General features: G+C 38.5%; 2 protein-coding genes across 2 annotated transcripts; one reads left to right on the top strand and one right to left on the bottom strand.

The window, feature by feature from the left end:
- Nucleotides 1-359: 359 nt before the first annotated feature.
- dclk3 (doublecortin-like kinase 3) lies at nucleotides 360-12,884 on the bottom strand. The gene is made up of 5 exons (XM_067425341.1): nucleotides 12,320-12,884; nucleotides 6,215-7,683; nucleotides 2,531-2,663; nucleotides 2,231-2,398; nucleotides 360-929 (listed from the first exon to the last, which is right to left on the bottom strand). The coding sequence occupies exons 1-5, from the start codon at nucleotides 12,381-12,383 to the stop codon at nucleotides 514-516; spliced, it is 2,250 nt and encodes a 749-aa protein (XP_067281442.1). The 5' UTR covers nucleotides 12,384-12,884; the 3' UTR covers nucleotides 360-513.
- Nucleotides 12,885-21,851: 8,967 nt separating this feature from the next.
- fabp3 (fatty acid binding protein 3, muscle and heart) lies at nucleotides 21,852-24,734 on the top strand. Its single transcript, XM_067424934.1, has 4 exons — nucleotides 21,852-22,039; nucleotides 23,692-23,864; nucleotides 24,175-24,276; nucleotides 24,455-24,734. The coding sequence occupies exons 1-4, from the start codon at nucleotides 21,967-21,969 to the stop codon at nucleotides 24,506-24,508; spliced, it is 402 nt and encodes a 133-aa protein (XP_067281035.1). The 5' UTR covers nucleotides 21,852-21,966; the 3' UTR covers nucleotides 24,509-24,734.
- Nucleotides 24,735-24,960: the final 226 nt, after the last annotated feature.

Raw genomic sequence — 24,960 nt, 5'->3', positions numbered from 1 at the left:
CCACCCGCTGTGATGTGAAGACCACATCTCCCAAGATGCTGCGCTCAAACTTTGCGTCATCAAACCACGCATTTGTTTTGAATAGGCGACCTCTAGTGGACGGAAAGTTGCATAGTGCACCTTTAAGACATCAATGTGTCGCCACGAGCCGCTGTGTTTAATATGGATTCGTATGTCTGTGTGTTTTTTACTCTCATAGAAATACACCCCATTGATATGGATTATACGAGCAACGGTTGGAGTGAAAAATCTTCATTTGTGTTCGACTGAAGAAACAAACACACCTACATATTTGATGCCCTGGGAGGCAGCAGATAAACATCACATTTTCATTTTTAAGTGAACTATTCCTTTAAGATTTGTCTCTTATTTACATTGACATGGCCTGTGTTCTGCTGACTCTTTTGGTATTTTCATATATCATTGGTTTCTTTTTGTTTATGCTGGCTTCACTACCCTCTAAGTAAGTCATTACTGAGCAGGCTACTCTTGTTTTGTGTCCGTGTCTCCTTGCTATGCTGGTTTCTCAGGTACGTGCTGATCTGTGGTATTTTGCTTGTTTGTTGTGCTCTCTTCTGCATGGGATAAAGGTTGTTGGTTGCTCGTCATATTATGAGTCTCTTCGATCTCCTGGTCTCTGCCGTGTGCGTTAACATCTGGTTCATAGTTATTGTTCAGTATGTTCTGGTGAATTTGTGCTGCGTGCCGTTTCTCTGCCAACATCTCAGGTTTGTGAGACTCTCTCTTATTAATTTCCAGCTGTCTGCTTAGTCTCTGCCTCTCAGCTGTGGTGTGAGTGGCCTTCGTCGCCACCTTATGGTCTTTTTGCGCGGTTGCATGTTGTAGCCAGTCGTGCTGCAGGGTTTGACTTGCTGTCAAACGCCTTTTCGGGTTGACCTCCAGCAGAGCCCTGACTAGAGCTTTAGCCCCTGCAAAACACAGACATCAACCCTTGATCACAAGCATATAAATTCCAGCAGATCTTAAGGGTTTACAGGAACGGTTCAACCAAAAATGTAAATTCTCTCATTTAGTTCACCCGAGAATATAGTGCACTAATGGAGCCTCTTGAAAGAAAGAACATCATATGAGTTTGAAACAGCAGGGAGTTAATGAGGACAGCATTTCCATTTTAACGCTTAAAGCATGGGCCCCCAAACTCCACAAATAAACACACCTGAGCCAGCTAATCAGTGTCTTACTAGGCCCTTGTAAGACATTGATTAGCTGGTTCATTGTGTTTAATTGGAGTTGTAGCTAAACTCTGCAGGACAGTGGCCCTTCAGGACAGAGTTTGGAGACCCCCGCCTTAAAGTGATAGTTGACCCAAAAATGAATATTCAGTCGTTAATTACTCAGCCTTCCTTGAGAGTTTTCTGTCCCTCCATTGACAGCTGCACAACTACCACTGGCACTTCAAAAAGTCCATTAAGAGATTGTAAAACTAATCCATATTAATTGAGCGGTTTAGTCCACATTTTCTGAAGAGACTCAATTGCTTTATATGATGAACAGATGTAATTTAGGCTTTTTTTCACATATACACATTCTTCAACTCACTCATCCGTTGTGGTTTATGGAAGCTCAAGCATGTTCGCTTGACGTGCGAGAACCAATGAGATTCATTCTTGTGTTACGCATCACGTTTGAGCTTCAGCGAGAACCAATGAGGTTCATTCTCGTGTTACGCATCATGTTTGAACTTCAGTGAGAACCAATGAGGTTCATTCTCGTGTTACGCATCACCTTTGAGCATCAGGAAGAACCAATGAGGTTCATTCTTGTGTTACGCATCACGTCTGAGCTTCAGCGAGAACCAATGAGGTTCATTCTCATGTCAAGCAGGTTCGGTCGAACTTCCGTTTATGTTAACTGATAAATTTTATATATGAATAAAAGCCTAAATTCAATCTGTTAATCCTATAAAGTGATCGAGTCTCTTCGGAAAATGTGGACTAAACCGCTAAATTAATATGGATTAGTTTTATGATCTCTTTATGAACTTTTTGAAGTGTCAGTGGTAGTTGCGTATCTGTCAGTGGAGGGACAGAAAGCTCTCAGATTTCATCAAAAAGATTCATTTGTGTTCTGAAGATGAACGAAAGTCTTACAGGTTTGGAACGACATGAGGGAGAGTAATTAATGACAGAATTGTAATTTTTGGGTGAACTAACGCTTAAATCTCGTTTTAAATTTGTAGGGGGCCAGATGTTGGAGTTTAAGATCTCACCCTCGGAGACATTATCCCAGTAAGGGGACAGAAAGTGGACTTCTCCCTTCTGGATGAGATGGAATAGTTCCTCTTGATTGCGATCTGGACTGCGGAACGGAGGAAACCCACTGAGCAGCACAAACAGTATGACACCCATCGCCCAAACGTCCACTCCAACACCGTAACCTATTCATATATAGATACACATGCATTTCTGATCTGACACTAATCCACGGTGTACTTAGATTTAGGACAGAGCTGTAGCTCAGTTTTTTGTGTGTGTGTGTCCAAGCTAATCTGAGTGAGCACAGACTTTACCTGTCTCTGCAAGTATCTCTGGAGCAACATATGTAGGTGTGCCACAAACTGTGAACACTGGCTCTGTTACTACCATGGCTAATCCAAAATCTGCCAACTTCAGATTCAAACTTCCATTGCCATGCCGCTGCACCTTAGAATCAGTACACAAAAAACAGGTGATATCAGCTGGATGATGTATTGTTCACTGTTTTTAAATGCATGTCCAGTGAAATACAACAGTGGTTGCAAAATAGCCTACTGCAGCTTGCTTCAGGTAATGAGCTACTTCTTCCAACGAGTGGCGCTATAGAGTGAGATGTGGGAATAGCATGCATTAAAAATCAGAATCTAGTGAATCGGTTCAGATGAATCTGTTGTAATGAATCTGTTTAAGATCAGTTCATCTTAAACAGTCCTCATGTGTAGTGTTGGAAATCCGATTAATTCTATTGAATCGGTTAGATGTTTTATGTAAATAAGCAACTATTCACCAATCCCCTGTCCTATTTATGATGTTTTTCACTCGTTTCATTTAATGTTGTAATATCTGGTACTAATGTTATAGGTTATTATTTAATAATAAAAAGAATAATATTATCTTTTGTGTTGTTTAGTTCTATTATAATTTTAAAAACTTGGGTGGTCTATGAAATAATGCTCAACATTTAGTATTGTATCTTTGAGCAGTGTTTTTAGTGTTAACTAAAACTATTAAAAACATTTTCAGTAATTTAAATAAGCTGAAATAAAATAAAAGTATTAGATCCAAAGCTGAAATAAAATAGAAATGTTGCCTTACCGAAATAAATAAGTTTAAGATGATTTTAAGTTGAATGACTAAAGTGAAGGAAATAAAAAATACTAAAACAAATTACAAAAAAATGCATAACAATATATATATATATATATATATATATATATATATATATATATATATATATATATATATATATATATATATATATATATGTATATATATACACTTCATAACATATACACTTCACAAGAAAAAAACAAAAAACAAAACAAAAATAAAATAAAATAAAGGCCTGTTCACACCAAGAAAGATAACTATACCTTAAAGGGATACTTCACCGCTTTTTCATATTAAACTATGTTATTCCCTTAACTAAGACGAGTTGCAGGGCCGTTTCTAGCCTTTCTGGCACCCTAGGCAAGATTCATATCTTGCATAGATATGCCCCCCCCCCCCCTTTTTTTTTTTTAACTATAACTTATAAAGCAAATATGACTTCCTTATTTCATGGCCATATTGTACATGCATTAATCCAATAATGTAGCTAGGTTTATTATTACTGAGATCACAAATGTTAGGGGAGTTCGGAGAAAATTTTGATTTCTATGATCTACATATGTGTATTTTAAGGTGTTCTGAAGGCCAAAAAATTAGATAACAATAGCTTGAAAACATGTCACTCGGCGTCGCTGCGGATTGAAGAACACACTGACACAAAGACTAAAAGACGGGACGAAGCCGAAGCCTCGCGCCAGTTTCATATGTTTTAAAGGTTAATCACATATTTTTTTAGGGGGGGCCTAAAATAAAAATAAAAAATAAAAAAAATAAAAAAGGGCCTAGTGACGCCCATGGTTATGACAGTATTACTTGATCAATTTACACTAAACAGCTATCTCTGATGTAATGTTTTTTTTATTCAAATGAACTATGCTATATTGTTCTGCAGCTGAAATAAATGACCATGACGTGTTGTCTGTCCAGTACTAATATTCAGTGTAATGTTTTGCTCAACGTTATGATAGAGGGACCAGCTTAGTAGAGAACAAGTAACCAATAAGTAGACTAACATACCTGTATATTTCGCTTTCTTTTTTATGTTTCCTCTTTTTTCCTCTTTTTCCTCTTTTTGCGTGCACTTAATCTCTCTGACGCGCGGTGACGATCTGATAGCATTTAGCTTAGCCCACTAAGCCCAGTTCATTCACTACGGTACCAAACAGAGATCAAGTTAGAAGTACCAAACACCTCCACGTGGTTTATGGAAGTTTTCCTCTATTTAAATACAGGTACACGAATAGTTGAACGATCAAGTATGGTGACAAAATAAAACGCTTTTCTAAGCGGATTAAAAAGGAAAACTATAATGTATGGCGGAATAGCACTTCTGAGAGTACTTCGACTCGTCGCAGTAAAAAGTCACGGCTGAAAAATCCTCTCTCACATTTCCCCTTCCCTCTCTCATTTGTGTCACCATACTTGATCGTTCAACTATTTGTGTACCTGTATTTAAATAGGGGAAACGTGGAGGTGTTTGGTCGCTTCTAACTTGATCTCTGTTTGGTACCATAGTGAATGAACTGGGCTTAGTGGGCTAAGCTAAACGCTATCAGATCGTCACCGCGCGTCAGAGAGATTAAGTGCACGCACTGAGATGAGAGAGGTATGTATCAATCCGTCTTAGTTAAGGGAATAACATAGTTTAATATGAAAAAGTTGTGAAGTATCCCTTTAACTATAAAGATTTCGTTTTAAAAATCGTTTAAAGAAGAGCAGAGTCCACAACTATAACAATAAGGACACAGAGGAACAATGTGGTTAGAATCACTTTCAGAACGTTTTTTTTTTCAGCTGATAAAAGATATAATGATTGACAGCAAATCAGAATCCTTCCTGCTTTAAAGAGCTTCTGCATTTACAGAGACATAACTGCAGCGTCCACACCTGCAGACAATACCTTTCTGTTTTTTCTAATCGCGCAGTGCAGTTTTGTCGTCTGTTGTTTTAAATGCTCGAGCTCTTTAAAGCAGGATGCATTCTGATTGGCTGTCATTGTTTTTATATCATTCATCAGCTGGAAAAAAAAAACGTTCTGAAAGTGATTCTATAGTGAATTAAATATAGTGAACTATATCGTTTCTCTGTTCTGTAATAGGCAAGGCAAGGCAAGGCAATTTTATTTGTATAGCACATTTCATACACAATGGCAATTCAAAGTGCTTTACATGGAAAATGTATTATAGTTAATTATAATTACAACTATAATTATAGTTGTGGTGTGGACTGGTGTGGGCAATTCTTCTTTAGAATGATTTTTTAGAACTATATCATTATCATTGTTGGTGTGAATGGGCCTTAAAGGTATATTCCCTTGTTTTTTTTTTTACATTAAACTATGTTATTCCCTAAACTAAGATGAGTTGATACATCCCTCTCTCGTCTGAGTGCGTGCACTTAATCGCTCTGATGCGCGGTGACATTTTAATAGCATTTAGCTTAGCCCAAAAGTCACGCCTAAAAATCCTTTTTTTTTTTATGTTAGGAAGGATTTTTCAGCCGAGACTTTTTACTACGCCGAGTCGAAGTTCTCTAAGAAGTGTTATTCCGACATACATCATAGATCTCCTTTTTAATCCACTTAGAAAAGCGGCACGTTTAATTTTATGTCACCATACTTGATCATTCAACTTTTCGTGTAACTGTATTTAAATGGGGAAAACACGGAGGTGTTTGGTCGCTTCTAACTTGATCTCTGCTTGGTACCATAGTGAATGAACTGGGCTTAGTGGGCTAAGCTAAATGCTATCAGATCGTCACGGCACATCAGAGATTAAGTGACCGCACTGAGACGAGAGAGGGATGTATCAACTCTTCTTAGTTAAGTGAATAAAATAGTTTAATATGAAAAAGCTGTGAAGTATCCCTTTAAGACTGAATTTGAGTACCAGTAGGTTTTCAGGTTTGATGTCTCGGTGTGCAATGCTCTTGTTGTGGATGTATTCCAGAGCCTGACTGATGTCTGTGATCATGCACGCAGCGCTCGGCTCAGTGAAACTGCCGCTCTGAGTGATAGCGTCGAACAGGTCTCCGCCGCTGACCAGCTCCATCAGCAGATAAACATGTGTGTCCGTTTGATGAGAGCGAAACAGCTGGATGAGCCGAGGATGATCCAGACTACGCAGCAGAGCGATCTCATTCTGGATCATGTGAGCGCGTCCCTGCAGCTTTGCGTTGTCCACAATCTTCATGGCGAAGGTTTCAGCCAGGCCTCTCACACGGCACTCTCTGACCACCGCGAAGTTCCCGTCTCCAACCACGCGGCCCATGTCGTAGCATCGCTCAATGTCCTCCAGCGATATTTCTGCATCATCAGGGGGTACATTACCCTGCAAGTCTCTCAGCTCCTGATTATTAATGTCCCGCTCAGTTATTGTCTCCAAATTAAGAGCGTTTTGAGAAACAGATGGGCTAGACTTTGTATTGGCAACATGCTTGTCTGCTTTCAGGGGTCTGTGCTGTGCTTTTTCCGAAGAAACCATGTTGTTTTGAGCAGTATTACTGGGGTTATTGGGCTGAGAACATCGACTGCTTCTGATTGGAGGTATAGGAGGGCCACATCCTCGACAGCTCCAGCAGTAAACAGCATCTCTCTTTCTTTCCTCCTTCTTCGGCTCCTTTTCATCGTCTTTCTGCAGGTCAGCTTTCCTCCTCCACGGTTCTCTTTGCCTTTCTCTCTTCACCTTTTCTTTTTGCCTTCCGACAGGCTGCAGGTTGTTGACAGGTGGTTGGTTTACCTGTGTATCATGCACCGCAGGTAAGGACACTTCTGGATCATCATCATGGAAACCACTATCCGCCTTAGTGGCCTTGGGTCTCAGGATACGCTCCCATACGCTCAGCAGGTGTTCGCAGTGCCCGGGGATCTCTGGATACAGCTCATCCAGTGCCGCTCTTACATCATCAAGAGACGGTCGGCTGTTTCCAAAGGCCAGGAAGGCATGATCAAAGCGGAAGAAGTCAGAAAGGCTGTGGATCTCGCGGCCTGAAGGGCTAAAGAGGCGGCGTATTCGAGCGTTGTTCCAGCAGGGGAAGCCAAGCGCCTCGGACACATCTGCCATGAGCTGCTCGAACGTCTGGACAGCGCGCCGGTTTAACAGCAGCGAGATCTTTCGCACGCTGTCCCTCCCGCACGGTCGCACCACGGTCACGATTCGAGGCCGCACCGGGCTCGATTCTGCGTGCCTGGCATGGTAGCCAGTCGCTCTGGATACTCCTGCTTCCTCCCAATGACACAAAGGGCTTTCTGAAGACCCGAAGTCTGTCGGTGGCCTTCGGGGTCTTGATCTGTGCAGGTAAGATGGAAGAGGTTGCCGAGGAGCAGCATTTGGGCATTTTGGCAGTTTAATCCTTTGATCTGGAACACATAAACACATAAACTGAGCAAACTGTCCTCCAAAAAAATATGACTCTATAGGTCGTTTTTCAAGCACCTTATTACGACCTATAATTGTGATTATGACCTATAACTGTAAGGGGGGTGAACGTTTTAAAGTCATGAGCCCTCTAGCTGGCGTAAAAATAATGACAGTGTCGTGTTACTGTGCGTTCACACCGCCAGCGGCGAAAGCGGCAAGGTGGCCGGAAGTCATTCATTTTCAATGGGAGCCGGGCGGCGAGCTCCGGTGAGAGTGGCGCGGCGTGTCTTGGACGATTTGCACGCTGAGGAGAGTTGAAATCAGCTCAACTTTATGGTAATGAGCTATGACGCAGTTTGGTGGCAACCAATCGGAATGTAAAAGTGCTCCACTTGAGAGAAATCCAGAGAACGCAGGCCTGCAAACTTTGGTTCCGACCACATTAGTTCCCAAGCTAAATGTAAGAGAAGTTGATCATTGCTGTGCGGGTTTCCCTATCATTTATGACGAGACCATTCATAGTGATGTGTAATTTGTTAAGAAGTTGCGCAACACTATTTTACAGGCGCTAGAACGCTCGTTTTTTAGTGGGTATGCAATTCACTCTTACTTTCACATTTAAACGATTTCAAGAGGTAAATGTATACCTTATTGTGGTCAGTCTATCAATTAACATGCTTGTTTGATTTGCAGCCTCTTTAAATACAGTCTAAAAAAAGAAAAAACATTCAATCTACGTCAGAGCGGCAGCGCGTCCACGAAGCGTTCTACAGCGTTGTTGGCAGAACGGCAAGAGCAAATTTTTACGCTCTCGCCGGCGGCAGTGTGAACGCACTGTTACGTCTGACGCAAGCGGCAACCTCCCGCGATCTCTCTTGAAGCCAATAAGGAAGTAATTTAAACTGCAGTTCATCGACTGGCCACTAGGGACAGGCTCCAGAAGGGGAGCAGAATCTCATTGAGCTCCATATTAAAATTCCCCACTTTACAGTAGAAAAAAAAACATGTTTACAGCCTGGTACAAATTGTGGTTTTGGTCTAAACAGCTAATTTTACCCTTCATGACAACTGTGAGGGGGTGCATTTTTTTATAACTCATTTGTTTACATTATATAAAGCCTTAAAGTTCTGCATGATTAAGTGTGTGTTTACTTTGAGTGGCAGGTGGATAGCAAATGTATCCGCCGTCTATAGTTTGAGTCACTGAGTCATCTGAGCTCCGTACGCATCCCGCCTCTTTGCCCATTTTCTGTTACCCAAGTGTGACTTGCGATGACGTATTGCCAGCTCTTCTCTACTTTACGCTTCAGAACAGCTTATCAGAATCCTATGGGGGACTCACGGACACTGCGTCCATATTTTTTAACAGTCGGTCTGACGTCATGAAATGACATTTGATTGGCATTACCAATCAAAATGCATGTTCATTTTAATGCAAAATGAACTTTTTACCACAAACTACACCCACCTCATCCCTAAACCTACCCAGTGATTTATAGTGGATACACACTTTATGAGCACGTGTTTCGAACTCACAATTGCATGATCACATGTTGTTGTATAGTGCAGTGCTTTACCAACTGAGCTATGCAAAACCTCAAATGTTACGCAGATAAAAGGGAAAAATGCTTTAAAATGAAAGTGTCCTGCTGTCAATAGGAGCACAACTTGAGCAAACGCTCCTATGGTTCCTATATTCAAGGAAGTGACAAACAACCTATATAGGTGTATTGATTGGAGGACAGGTTGAAACTGAGAGGATGCAATCTGAGGCTGTTTTCACACTTTCACTTAGTTTAGACCGAAAAAAAACAACAAACACTTCTTGTCCTGATCTCCTGATCTGCTTTCCATTTTAACAGAAACTAAAGGCATGGGGATATGTTCACCACCGGATTGTCAGCTTTTATGAAACATACTGTATTTTGTTAAGGAACTTACCAAACATCCAAAACAATGCCGTGTGCTGGGCTAAATGCGCTCGTTGTATGTGCGTAGCTACATATGATGGTATTTTGACCAGCTGAGAACTCGTGAAGAGCTTATAAAATGAGTAAAGGAGTCAAAACAGCAGCAGGAATCCCTCCGTCACACACAAACGAAGATCTGCTGAGAGGAGACGCGGTTCTGACGCCTTTAACAAACTGTGATGGACAACATCACGACTATGACGAGAAAAAACGGGTAACACTGTAAACCATAACGCTCAAAATAATGAATTGCTTTGAGTAGAGCCAACTCAAACTAAAGGTGCACTATGCAACTTTCCGTCCACTAGAGGTCGCCTATTCTAAACAAAGGCGTAGTTTGATGATGCCAAGTTTGAGCTCAGTATCTTGGGACATGCGGTCTTCACCTCACGGCGGGTGGGAAAGGATCAGGATAGGACTCATGTTCATGAATGTGATTATTAACGTTACTGTAGTGTGAAGCAGAGCAGGAGCGAGTGTTGTGGAGCTGAGCGATCACCAGGACTTTTATTTTGACGGGACGGGACACAGTCGCCGGGCACACACACTAGTTCCGCTTTTCCGGTCATTGGTAGGAGGTGATGCAGCTCTTTTTATCATATTAGATACATTTAAGTGTTTTAAAATGAATTTATGACGTTACTCTGTGCGTTCACTGGGTGCTGCTGTGACACTTGTTCACACTGCTACGCGAAAAGTTCTTCTGCAGAATAAAACCGGAAACCGAGGGAAACGCAGATATGAAGGCTTATTGGTTAAAATAGCAATTTTCTCACAATTTACAAATAGTTGGAAACATTTGGGATTTTGTAAGTATTCAACTGAACAAAATATATAACACTGGCTAGGTGTCTTTTGGATAATTTACTGCAAAAATACTACATAATAGTGCCCCTTTAAACAAATTAGATTACAAAATGTATTTCTATGAGTATTTAGAACATTTTCTTTTTCTTTTGAGCTCTCAAAACGAACACATTTTAAGTCATCAAAATGTTTTCATTGTTTTGAGTTTTATGAACTTGTTTCTTTTAATTCAAACTTTTGGTTGTGGTTGTTGTATCTGCTATTTTAGTTGTCTTATGTTATTGTGTATTCTGTGTTGTATGGTTGTACTGCTGCCTATCTTGGCCAGGACACTCTTGAAAAAGAGATTTTTAAAACCGAACCTGGGCTGGGATTTCTATTTCCCAGCATGCTTTGCCATGACACTCAAAAGGGAATTAAGTATTATATTGTGTTTTTTTCTGTGTGCGAGATTAACATTAATTGGGAGATTTAATAGTGTTTAATGCTTTGTTATGCTATTTTAGAAGAGTTTATATGTTGGTTTTTGTAGGGTCCATCATTGTGACGAGTCGAGCCTGAGCTTTGAGAACAGATACATGTTAAATGTTTTATATTGCTGTCCTCATTCAGCAAATGCTATGTTATGCTAATGCAACCAAAGCATTGTGTAACCAATTAAAAAGGTGGCATTTATTGAATTAGCTAGTTAACGCGTTGAGATTGAACAGTAATTTGAAGCTAAATGTATAAATAAGTTTACTCACATATTTTAAGTTCAGACAGAGCAATTAAAATGTATGATTACAAAATAAAAATCTTCAAGTTCTGCTTACTTAAAATTTACATTGCCAAATTTATTTGGGTTTACAGTGTATGTGTGAGCATTCTGTCCTTTTTAGGGTCACACCTTGTGACTTCATGTCCTGTTTTTTTTCTTTTAGTTTCCATGTCTATGTTGTGTTCATTGGAACAGTTCCGGAGTTACTTTGTCCCATCTTTTCAGCGTCTTGGTCCCCTTGTTTGGTGCTCCAGGGTTCAGATGTCAGCATTCACACTAATGAAATGAACCGCATTAACGAGCAATCACACCAGGATTAGTTTTAATCGAACCAAACACGCCACTTGTGAACACAGCCTGAATTTGCTAGTAGATAAAGATATGCTTTGTTCATCAAGAGCGCAGCCCTCAAAATTGCTTGATCAGATTTAGTAGGGGGAAAAAGCTTATACAGGCGAATTAAAGAGGAAGTGTGCAACATTAATAATTAAGAGCAGGTGTGTATTGAGGAGCAATGCCGAGACATGCAGATTCTCAAATTGCACCGCATGCTCCAGGGGTAACGGAAAAGGATCAAATCTGATCATGTCGGATCACTTTACTCAGCTTGCGCAGCTTGTTTTCTTTCTATCTTTATTTCCATGCATGTTTTAAACACACGCCTTTAAGTGGAGGGATGCAGGAGGCATTAAGGAATTCATCAAGATGCTGTTTCACTTTTAACTCACTAAGAAAGACCTTTTGTTACCAAAACAAAGCCATTGTGAAACTAATTAGCCTAACTATCTATGTATATTAATTAATAAACCTAATGTTGAAAGTTAGGCTATTTTTAAATTGAATTAAGGTTGAATTGTAAACATTTATTTTGTGTTTGGAAATTTTTAAATGTAGGCCTATTAATGACACTGGAATAGGCCTATATTGTATAAATAACGTACTAATTAATATAATAATTATATCTTCTGTTTGTTTAGGCAGTTCATCATAAGAATAGCAGAGTTTCTGCAAATAGAGATTGGTTAACTGACCTAGTTTAACTTTCGGTCACTGTCCTGTTTCTCTTAATGTATTTATTTATGACTCGTTTGGACTCACCTGTCGGTCCCCATCTCGGTCTCGGCGGCTCTCGCCCCGGTCGCTGGTTCCACACCGGTGTCATTCTCTTCCACTGCTCGCACTTTCATCAGTATTTATGCCGATATAAACCCACGAGTCTGATGCACTGCTCATACTGTCCCAGAGATATCCGGCGGCTTTACAAAATAGTGAAAAAAGTCCATAACCATCACGAAATCAACGCGCACCTCGAAACGAGCTTCTCATTGTGCTTGCGGAATCGTGAAAGTTTAAAATAGAGCTGAATTTAAAGCACGGTGGGTCGGACAGCGCGCACAGCCAGTATTCAATCAGACATGAGGTAACATGGGGATATCGAGAAGCCGCATCTTTTGGAAAAGCTACGAGACCGTTACCGGATACTCCGCATCCTGCTGCAAGCGCGTCTCCCCGGTAACCCACAGAGAGCTGAAACACACACACACACACACGCACTCACGCACGCGAGCGCTGTTTTCATGTTTTATGGGCACTTTCCATAGACAATGTTTTTTTTTTTTATAGGCTACTGTACACATTCTCTTCCCTCACACTAACCCTACCCCTAAACCATCACACAACACTTTCTGCATTTGTACCAAAAAAATAAATAAAAATAAATCATTTAGTATGATTTATAAGCTGATTTCCTCATGGGGACTAAAAAAGGGACATTTTTGGTCCCCATGAGGAAATCACCTTATAAATCATACACGGACAAGGATTTAGGATGTCCCCATGAAGGTTTATCAGGCCACACACACTCACACACACACACAGGTTTTCTGTCCATTTTTTGTGTGGAGACTTTCCATAGACATAATGATGTGTATTCTGTACAATATTCTCTCCCCTTACACTACCCCTAAACCTACCCAACAGAAAACTTTCTGCATTTACACCACTTAGTACGTTTTATTAACTGTTTTCCTCATGGTGACTAAAAATGTCTCCAAAAGGACAAGGATTTTGGATATTGCCATCTTTGTGGGGAAATTTTGTCTCGATAATATAGTGTTTACCAGGCACACACACACGGTCAAAGGGACTCTCCATAGACATAATGTCTTTATTCGAAACCCAACCCTTACACTAACCCTACCCCTAAACCAACCAAACGTTCTGTTTTTTTATGTTTTAAAAAAACATTACATATGATCTATAAGCTTTTTTCCTCATGGGGACCTCAAGTTAGTCCTCATAACACACACACACACACACACACACACACACACACACACACACACACACACACACACACACACACACACACACACACACACACACACACACACACACATACACACACACATAGTGAGGAGACCATCTCATACAGTTTTCATATAGTAGCCGTCCTATTGAAATAATGAAAACAGTATGTGGCCAATTAATGAGCCTTTGTTTTTGTTTTTTTGTTTTGTTTTTTTTTCACTGTAAGGACTCCTAAAATATCCTCACAGGTTGGGTTTCATTGACTCTCAGAAGAATAGCAAACCCTGAAAACACAGTTATTATTAAAAGCACAGGTGAATTCTGGTTGATTGGGACACTTTTTCCAAGTCATCTCAATGGCAAAAAAAGTGTCCCAATCACCCTGAATTCAGCATAAAAAAATAGGCATTTTTATAAAAGAAAATAATTGTATTATTATTGTATAAAATGTATATTTACCAAATTATAGTTTTTATAGACCTACATTTACATGTTATTTGTATTACTTCCATGGTAAGGAGGAATGAGATGTGATGTCTATAGTGAATATGATCGGAGCATCTGTTTGTGAATATTTGAAAGAAATTCATTCAGAATGCATTCAATAAAAGCCAATTCCCACATCCCTTAAAGTCCCTTTTTTCTCTTTCCCATATTCTCTGCCTTATTTCACACCCACTCCCCCTTTATTGCTTATTGTGTTTAAGATATAATTAAACTTCTCAAGACTTTTCACTTTGTCTTTGCAGGTCTCTCAGTATGGCCGTATTACCATGGTTACTGTTAACACAGCAGTCCTGCTTTGTGTCTATATGTTTGCGTTTGGATGGCTGTGCTGATCTTTGCTGTGTGTGTGTGTGCAGCTGTAAATGGGTTGCATAAACTTGTCCATTAGAGGGCAGTGTGTGTAGGACGGTAGAGGGGCGTAGAGGATTTTGCTGTGATAGGTTTTCCAATGCCTGACAAAACATGCGTACCAAGTAAGTACCAAGATTAAAGCAATAAGCCCTAAGAAGCCGTGCTTTACAGTGAATTTAGAACCGCTAGGGGGCTTAGACCCATTAATAATATTCACTTACTATTCTGTTCTGTATGTTTTTATAAATTTAAAAAGAAAAAAAACGTGCTACTGTGCTTTATCTTTGGCTGACTAACTGGGACTAGTCACAGGTCACAGCCATAGGTCACAGCACAGGCTATATTGTGGCCAGGCAGCCTTTGCAATTTGAAGAAACATTTGGGGAAAAAGACAGACAAGCATTTCATGCCGTGCGACTACAGTTAGCCTACTTTATTATCTCTTGTATAAGCAACAATGTTATCTCATATTTCACTCGTAATATTTTATTTATAAATGCATTCAATCAACCACTATTTCCACATTCCATATCTTTAAAGGGATAGTTCACCCAAAAATGAAAATGTGATGTTTATCTGCTTACCCCCAGGACATCCAAGATGTAGGTGTGTTCACACCTAGCCTGCATGTTGGATGCCCTGGGGGTAAGCAGATAAACATCACATTTTCATTTTTGGGTGAACTATCCCTTTAACTATATAATGAAACTATAGGCTACTTTTAAATATGAAACTAAATAGGCAGGTGGCGGCGTCATTGAATCATTGAATCATTCAGTCAAACGATTCGTTCAAAGGCTGATTCATTCAGGTATGAGCGAGTCATTCATTAGAATGATTTGTTCGAAAACGTGATGCCGGGGGCGATATTTTTTCCTCCGAGATGGTAGGGGAAGGTACCGCCTTTTTCGTCTATGATTGGCTATAAGGGCTCTCCTCCGATTGGTTGTACATCTCACGTTCATGGCAGGCTGTAAGCTTGTCTGTTTTGATCGTCTTTACAACAGAAGTTTAAAGTAGTTAAAAAAAATAAAAATAAAGTTTGACAGTTTTGAAGTCATATCAGACAGACAGACAGATAGGTTTGCTACTCAGTAGATTTACCACGTTATAGTAGTCTATGATTTACCATAGTTTACCATGATTCTAGCATGATTTATAGTTTACCATGATTTGCCATAGTTTACCATGATTCTAGCATGATTTACCATAGATAGATATATAAATTAAATTAAATTAAATTAAATTAAATTAAATTAAATTAAATTAAACTGACTTCCAATCATTATAACTCTGTTGAACTGAAAAGGGCTCTTAAAGAGGAGTCGATTCCCTCGACGCAATTGATTCCAAGCTTTGGAATCGACTCTCAAATTCCCAACGCTTCTGAATACCAGCCTTGTTGGCGCATTGTTGATTACTTTGGATTAAACTTAGGGTCTGCTAAATAAATAAATGTAATGTAAATATTATGCACGACAGTGGCACAGTAATACTGATGTAATGAGGTCAAAGGTTTATATGCAACGACTGGCATCAGAATCAAGGACCGGAACTATACATTTTTAACGATCCGTTTTATAAAATATATTTATTTTGCTATGATGCTGACACAGTCACTTGTGTGTTACAATTGAATTTACATAATGAATTGCAATAAAACATGCAACAGAATGTTTCATAAATAGTTAAATCTACTTTAGTGAAATTGCGCATTAATACTATAGGGAAAAAATAGTACAAAGTCTTCATTGGTCGATCAGGCGCTGAGTGTTTCGAACTGTGCTAAATATGTATTATTTAGGTGATAATATGTGCACACCATGTGCTAATATGCGCATTTAAGACTCTTTAGGGACACATAGAGTACAAATATATTTTTTAAAGGGTAACGTTATCGGCCCCAATTACCATTTTTGTATTTTTCCCCCGTTGGCCTGTAACCATACCAACAACAACAGGCCGCGCGAGCGATTTCGATTCAGGATCGGACTGTAAGTACTATATTTTTGAATTACTTTATTACAGATTTACACATCATGAATATATAAAACATTTCGTTTAGCTTAAAACGTCTTTAAGATGTTTGACGGTGTGCTTTGTGCGATATTTATGATGCACGTTACAAACCTTGACACGACAGATCTTTTGAAAGACCACCACAGAGTAACATTAACTGTTGCTTGATTGAGTCGCACATTGTGATTTTATTTTTATTTTTCATAGTTTTTAACAGTTAGCCAACCCCTATGCTGAAGACATGACTCTGAAAAAAACATTATTTTGATCAATGAGTCTTGAATACTGCTGCCGATCAGAATCTAAACAGACATGCCTAATACATGGTACTTATGGCACAATTTGTGACCTTTGTTTTGTGTGTTTGAGACTTGGACTTTAACTTCATGATCTGAGTAAAAGGGGTTTGACATCTCACCCAGGGTTGCCAGGTTTTCGCAACAAAACCAGCCCAATGGCCAATCAAAAATAGCCCAAAAGTAGCCCAATGGCCAATCCAACTAGCCCAAAACTAGCCCAATACCAAAAAAATCAATATAAAACACTCCAATACACATTTTATGGTAGTGTTATGCACTACACACCATTTATACTAAAAGATAATTGTATAAGTATAAGTAAGTAACTGTATAAGTAATTGTAAACAGTCAATTTTCATAAATAAAATCATCTTACCTTAAGATTGACAGCTGATGAACGTAATGATGAGCTGATGAGCTTAAAAACGTAATGGATGCGGGCAGGAAAATGCAGAATTACAACTCCAGTGGAAGTGAACCACAAACTTGTGAAATTCATTTCAAATTAAAAATAATGTAAAATAAACATTGCAAGATATTCCTCATTAAAGGGGGGGTGAAATGCTGTTTCATGCATACTGAGCTTTTTACACTGTTAAAGACTTGTCATACACAGAAGAATTTTCAGAAAATTCTTCTGTGTATGACATTTATTTTTTAAATTATTCTTTACCAGCAACAACAACCCTGGAGAGCACGCATTCGGTTACCATGGAAACGAAAACAGCCGGTGCGCGCCGCAGCACACACACACACACACACACACACACACACATTAGCGGACAAGCCCAGCAGTGCCACCGTACCTCACAAAGTGTGCGTTTATCAGCACAGTTATGCTGATATTGCTTATGTCATCATCCTAGAATCCTTGTTATCATTGGTGGAATATGAATTGGCTAAAGTAAAATATTTATTTTAACAGAACCATTTCAGCTAAATATAACTGATGCAATATGTTAAACCATTAACCCGCGGAATAAAAAAATCAACCCGCGGCAAGTGGTTAAAAGTAGCCCAATTCCGCGGGAAAACCGCGGACTTGGCAACACTGATCTCACCTCTTTCCCTAGATCTGATTCTCTCTCTCTCTCTCTCTCTCTCTCTCTCTCTCTCTCTCTCTCTCTCTCTCTCTCTCTCTCTCTCTCTCTCTCTCTCTCTCTCTCTCTCTCTCTCTCTCTCTCTCTCTCTCTCTCTCTCTCTCTCTCTCTCTCTCTCTCTCTCTCTCTCTCTCTCTACCACCACCTGTTTGTGTCAAACGTCAAACACATGAACTCTGCATACCATGTTTAGTCACACATTTGTGTTGAGTTAGACACATGGCAGTCCACTTTGTGCATGTGTGTTCAAATACCAAGCATATAATGGTGAAAACCCAAATATAAATCATTCCAGAAGTTCCATTATACAACACATAAGCTTTTATCATCAATCCTTTAGAGAGGACTGGACTGTGTTTCACAATATGTGGTTTACATGGACAATACAAGCTTCCAAAGTCAATGGGAAAAACTGGGAGAACAGGAATAGAGTCCTTGTATTATAACTGTCAGTGAAGTGCAAATAGTCGATCTAATTATTATTTAGCCTACTTAAGTTCACACACAAAATGAAAATGCTGTCATCATTTACTCACCCTCATTTTGTTCCAACCCTGTGTGAATTTCTTTCTTCTGCTGAACACAAAAGAAGATATTTTGAAGAATATGGGTAACAGTTGATGGACCCCATTGACTTCACTAATGTGGAAAAAAAAGTCAATAGTCAAAATATCATATCATTTTGATCACTATAACATACTCTCAAAGTATTGAGTATTTTATATGGAATTTTAACTATAAATTACCAAATTTCTTGTTTGCAAATTCACTTTTTGGAGTATACAATTTTGGAGACATTATATATAAAAATATATAAAAATAATTTATAAATGATTAATTAATTGAAATATAAATATCTGAGAGAGATGACAGTGTAGGGTGTGTGTCTGTGTGTATTTGTACATGCTCAAACAGGTGCATGTTTGAATATCACATCATGTTCCCACAGGGCAGTGAGGACAAACAGATCCTGGTACATTTCCTCCAAACAGCATTTGAAAGCAAATCTTTTTGAGGTCTTTGTGAGTGAATGCATAGTTTCTCGGCAGCAGTTTTTGTGATGAAACGCAAAATGCGAAAGCTTTGACAAATATATATTTTTTTCCTTCACCATGCATGTCTCTTCAGGGGCTCTATACGTTTCAATATTATTTCAGTTACCTAAAAAACTGCTCATTGTAAATCTAAAAATCTAATAATATGGGGTGGGAGAAAAACATTTATTTCGATGCTTTTGCATTCTCACACAAAAACTTTGCATTCGCTCAAAGAACTCAGAAGTTTTGCATGCAAACACAAAAGCATTACCATGTCATTTTTCCTCCCATGTCATATTTTTCTTCATCACCATGTCCCTTTAGGCCCTCTGTAGTGTGTAGACTCTTCAAATCACGAATTTAGCGTTTCTTGGTGTTTTTGCGGATCAGTTTTCTGTGTGTATATATACACAACATGAATTTTCTTTTTTTTTCTTAAACACTGTTGTTGATCAAAATAATCTGTGTGCACCAGATGTCTAACGTTCATGAACAGCTGCTTGCCTTACACTCTATAAAAAATTCAAGAGTTCAGCTTTAACTCTAGACCCTATGGTGTGCAAATCCTGGTATTCAGACCCTTCTTACTGTTGTCTGCTCTACTCATAAATGCTCAAACAATCGTCCGTTTCAGACCGTGCCTTTCTTGCAAACACTTTTAAATTCAGCCGTGCGGCTCAGAGGATGGGCCGGGGGAAGGTTTAGCGAAACTGGTGCAAATCATACTGTGATTCGTGATTATTGTACAAATAGCAGCTGATACGACTAGATCTTCACTGCCTCTTACTGAGCAGAACGGCCAAACACAATCAGTCAAAGAGTGTGAGGGTGGGAAGAGCGAGTCCTCTGACATAAGGTCATGTCCTCAGTGGCTTGTAAAAGAGAGAGAGAATATGGCCTGACCCCACCGGTCCCCATATCAATCACTCCTCCCCCCTCTTCCTGCGTTCTGTCTCTCTTTCTCTCACTCTCCAAGCAAAGGAATGAATGTCTTTGCAGCACTAGATAATACTTGCGAGGTTCCTCACAAGTTTATTTGGATAAAAGAATCTGCTAAATGAATGAAAAATGTAACTAACAAAACATCAAACCACATTTTTCAATTAACATATTTCTAAAAAAGACATTAGTTTGGTTTTACATTACAAAGCAAGTTCAAAATTAAAGACAAGTGACTTCCACTAAAGATGACCACTTGGTTAAAAGTCATTGCAGAAACTGGTGTGAGTGACGTTAGCTATTTTGCTTTCTATTGCAATGAAATTCAAACATTTTTAAAAAGGGTAAAGATGCACAATCATAACAGGAATTTGATGATATAAGACATTTTTAATGTTAACAATATGGGTCAATTTTGGATATTTGATAGTTCATAGTTTTCTTAATTTTTGCATTTAGATGTCACTAAAAAAGGACAAGTAAAATTTGCTTGATTTTGCTTTTGTGAGTTTTTGCATATAGATTTTTCAAGTAAAACTCACTTTTGGAATTAAGTAAAATCAACTCAACTAAGTTAAGTAAAATAAACAAAGAAAATAAGTAACTGTAACTTGGCCAGTTATATTTGAATTTCTACTTAATTGAAGTTTACTTAGCAATGCTCTGTTTGAAGTACATTTTACTAAAACAACATAACACTGAATTATGCCATGCCATAAAAACGTATGCTTTTCACTTAGAACATATAAGTAAATAATGCAGTAGATGTTGTGTAGACAACACATTTACATTCACATTTATGCATTTAGCAGACGCTTTTATCCAGAGCGACTTACAACTCAGGAGTAGAGGAAGCGATCTGTCAAGAAGAGGCAAGAAACGCAAAAAGTGCCCTAAATACAAAGATTTGTATACTACTCAGAGTAGCAAAAAACAGAAAAGGAAAGAAGAAAAAGTAGTATATTGTTTATTTTTATGATAAGATTACACATCTACACAATAGAAGTAATGCAGTACCCACACGAACACAGAGATCTCAATTACAAAAGAACGGTTGTTTGATTTGAGCACAAAACTCCAGATGTCTAATAACAAAAGCAATGATAAAACTGTGTAAATACAGCTGAAATTAATGATGCACGCCGCTGTGCATGATGGGAACACCAGTATGAGAAAGTTGAGTAGGTTTTACTTAATTTTATAACACTGATATCACGCTTTAATTTCTACATGCTTAAATATAAAATGTACCGGTTAAATTATTGCCTGAACTTACTTATTCAGGTAGACATTTATTTCTATTTTCATATATTTTTCTTCACCACAGAATCATTTTTATCAGTCACTCACTTAAAACAATTACATGTAAATGTAATTTTTAGCAATTCTCAAAATGAACATCCATTTTAAATCTGTACATAATAATGCCTAATTTCACGTGTTGCATTTCAAATAATTTGTATGTCTTTTGTATTTATTTAGACAAAATAGCATAAGATTTTTCACATAATTATTAGCGAATCTGTGCATCCCACATTTTTCTTAAGTGTCTAAATTGGGGTTAAAACAGTCAGATGCATACGGACATAAAGAAAGTATATTATTTCCAAACCTGTATGAGTTTCTTTCTTCTGCTGAACACAAAAGATGTTGGTGCCCAGAAGGGTTGACGGTAGTCATTGACTTCCATTGTGGGAAAAGGAAATACTTCACAATACTAGTGAAGTCAATGGCTACCGTCAACCCTTCTGGTCACCAACATCTTTTGTGTTCAACAGAAGAAACTGGTTTGGATTTTGGAAATACATGAGACTGAGTAAATGATGATAAAATTTAAAAATGTCTGGGTGAGCAATCTCTTTTATTTTGCGTAGTTCCTCTTATCTTTCTTTATTGTATCATTAATTGATTGTCCTACAGTTCCCATCTCCCCATCTCTCTGACCCCCTCCCGCCTGTCAGTCAGTCATCTCTCCTCTATTCTCTGCCATTGCTCCGCCCTCCTCCACCCCCCAAGCTTGCACTGGTGACATCACAAACAGCAGTTATAAATCAGCCAGTAGGATTGCAGAAGCTCAGTTGTGCTGTCTTACCCTCCTCTCTCTCTTTCTCTCTTACTCACGCACGCCTTCTTTCTTCCTCGCTCTCATTCTTCTGCTCTTGTTCTCTCACTCAGCTCTAAACATGGCAGACGTTTTTGTTGGCACATGGAACTTAAAGGAGAGCAAGAATTTTGATGACTACATGAAAGCCCTTGGTGAGTAGGATGTGTGTGGTGTGTGTGTGTGTGTGCTTTACAGCTAAATGTAGGGTGTGTGCCTTTTGATGCAAGCAAGCACATGTAATTTGGGTGTGTGTTTCTGACTGTTTCAGTGGGAAAGCTGATCTGAGACGCATTTACTGTGCAAGGTGCATGTGTGTGTGTGTGTGTGTGTGTGTGCATGGGTGTGTTTAAGATGTGGTGCAGGGAGGGTCTCTCGATGAACCTCACACACACACACACACACACACACACACACACACACGCACACATGTGCTCTCTCACACAACCACATTCATGCCACGACCACGTGTACCCATATAGAGCAACTGCTGTTGTCTTGTATAAAATACAATAAGCCCTTTATTTTGCCATTGAAATACCGTAATTTAGTGCATGCATTCTGCCTACAGTACGTGAACTATACCATGACCTCGGTATTTAGTTGCACAAAACATATGGAAGTATATGCATCTTGGTTTTTGTAATTTTATAATGTAGTGTTGAGTGAAATGTGGCTTTAAAGAGAAAGATGTGGAGAAAATCAATCAGTGTGCATCTGTATGAAAGAAATAGAGGGAGGAAAGTGTGGGTGAGAGATAGCGGGTGTTTTTTTTTTCTTCTTCTTTCTTTTTTTTTTCATCCTCCCATCTGGCCAATTTGAGTAAACTAGAATGAACCCTGATTTCCTGCGCTTTATCTCTGGTTAAAGAACACGTCTGCACACACCGTATTTGCGAAACAAATCAATAGCAATTGCTGCAAGTCGTGTGTGTGCTGCTGATTTGACCATTTTGACCGTTCCAGAGTTTGGTTATTTGCAGAGATGTGTTCAATCGTGACTAACCACTGAATATATTCATATGCAAACGTTGTTTAATTATTACAATACTGGCCTTAAGCTATGCAGATGCTCTTTCCTTATTAGCATTTTTGCGAATAAATTGTGGATTTTATATAAATTATATATTTAAGGACTTTAAGCTCTTTAGATTTTTTTTAACTATCAAAAATGAAATCAAAAAACTATCAAATGAACTATTATCATTTTGTTTTTAGCTTTTTAGAGCATGACTATTTTTAAAAGCAACCTTGGTTCTTACTATATATTTAAGCTCTTTATAATTTTTTAAAAATATTTTTATTTTAAGGACTTTAATCTCTTTCTTTTTTTGATTGTTAAAAATACTTTAATTAAGCCCTTTTATTTTAACATTTAGTTTTTAGCTTCATGAGAATTGTTTTAAATCATAAAATGTATTTAAAAACTTTATTTAAGCCCTTTAAATTTTTACCCCCATGTTTTAAAACTATTATTGTATTTAAGAACTTTAAGTTTTTAAGTTCTTTTAGATTTTAGTTTTTTAATAATTAAAATTAATTAAGGTATTTTCATTCTAACATTTTCATACTAGCTTCATGACCGTTTTTAAAAGCAACTTTGGTTCTTATATTTAATATATTCTATATATATATATATATATATATATATATATATATATATATATATATATATATATATATAATTATTATTTTTTTATTTATTTTTTTTAGCTACATTACAGTGTTTAAAAGTATCTTTGGTTCCTCTGCATGTGCTTTGTTGAAATGGCTTTATAACTTCTAATGAAAGCGTGTTTCTTCATCAGGTGTGGGCTTTGCCACGCGTCAGGTTGGCAGTATGACCAAACCAACAACCATCATTTCCATGGAGGGCGATGTCATCACACTAAAGACTGTCAGCACTTTCAAATCCACAGAAATCAACTTCAAACTGGGAGAGGAATTCGACGAGACCACTGCAGATGACCGTAAAGTCAAGGTGATAAAATCTCACATTAGTCTGACTTTCAGTATTCCTGTGCTGAGACCGCTAAAGGCACGGATAATGTCACGACTGACACATTGTGAATTGGGTGGTTAAGATGGATAACACAATAGGGTTTTGTTGAAGCCAAACAAGGGCCTCTTAGAAACCCCAATGAGATTGACCCGTCCCGTGACATTTGTCGGGTCAATCATTAATGTAGGCTTAGAAACGCCAGTCATAGTTGCTCCCAGGTAGCAAGATTAATTTTTTTAAATTGTTTTCTAAATGAGAACTGCTTGTCTTATACCTTGTTTTTCTTCAGTCCTTGATAACTTTAGATGGAGGCAAATTGGTTCATGTTCAGAAATGGGACGGTAAAGAGACGACCCTGGTCCGAGAAGTCAGCGACAACAGCCTCACTCTGGTCAGTATTGTGTGTACTTACAGTAAGTGCCTCTTTGGCTGAGAACTGAATTAGAAGAACAGTCAGCAAAAGCATAACCGATTCTGCCGCCCATTTAGTGATTACTTTTCTCAATATTTATGGGTGACTGCATGAATGAATTTATATCAACAGACCAACCTCTTTCTTTTATTAACAGACATTGACACTTGGCGACGTCGTCTCCACACGACATTATATAAAGGGGGAATAAAGGGAAACCTCCTTCGCAACCCATCCTCATCAATGGTTATGTACATTTCCAGTGTTTTTTTCTGTGGTGTTCAGTTCCGTTACTCAAACACTGAATAAAATTCCAACGTCATACCTCCAGACGCCTGTACATGATATCACATTCGGTGTGTGTGTTATGCCTCTGCTGTCAGTGTTACAAATGTCATATGCCTTTGGACTACAATAAATATGACATTTGCTCCAAATTCACCTTGTGCGATTTATTGTGTCAACATCTCCATTAAACGCTCCAGTGCTGTACCACGTGTGTTTTGAAGTTTCCAAAAGGACAACTATATTTCCGTTAGGTCTTTCTAATTTAAGCATGTTCCAGTGTCTGCTGGCTGACGTGCCGGTGTGCTAAATCGAGCGCGTGGGTCTGTGTGTTTCTGGGTGAAGGGCCATTCAGAGGTTGTGCAGTGAACCTTTTAA

This window comes from Pseudorasbora parva, chromosome 19 (genome assembly GCF_024679245.1).
Source record: "Pseudorasbora parva isolate DD20220531a chromosome 19, ASM2467924v1, whole genome shotgun sequence".
Lineage (NCBI taxonomy): Eukaryota > Metazoa > Chordata > Actinopteri > Cypriniformes > Gobionidae > Pseudorasbora > Pseudorasbora parva.
Note: the sequence above shows the minus strand (reverse complement) of the source record. Positions and strands in the feature narration are given on the sequence as shown.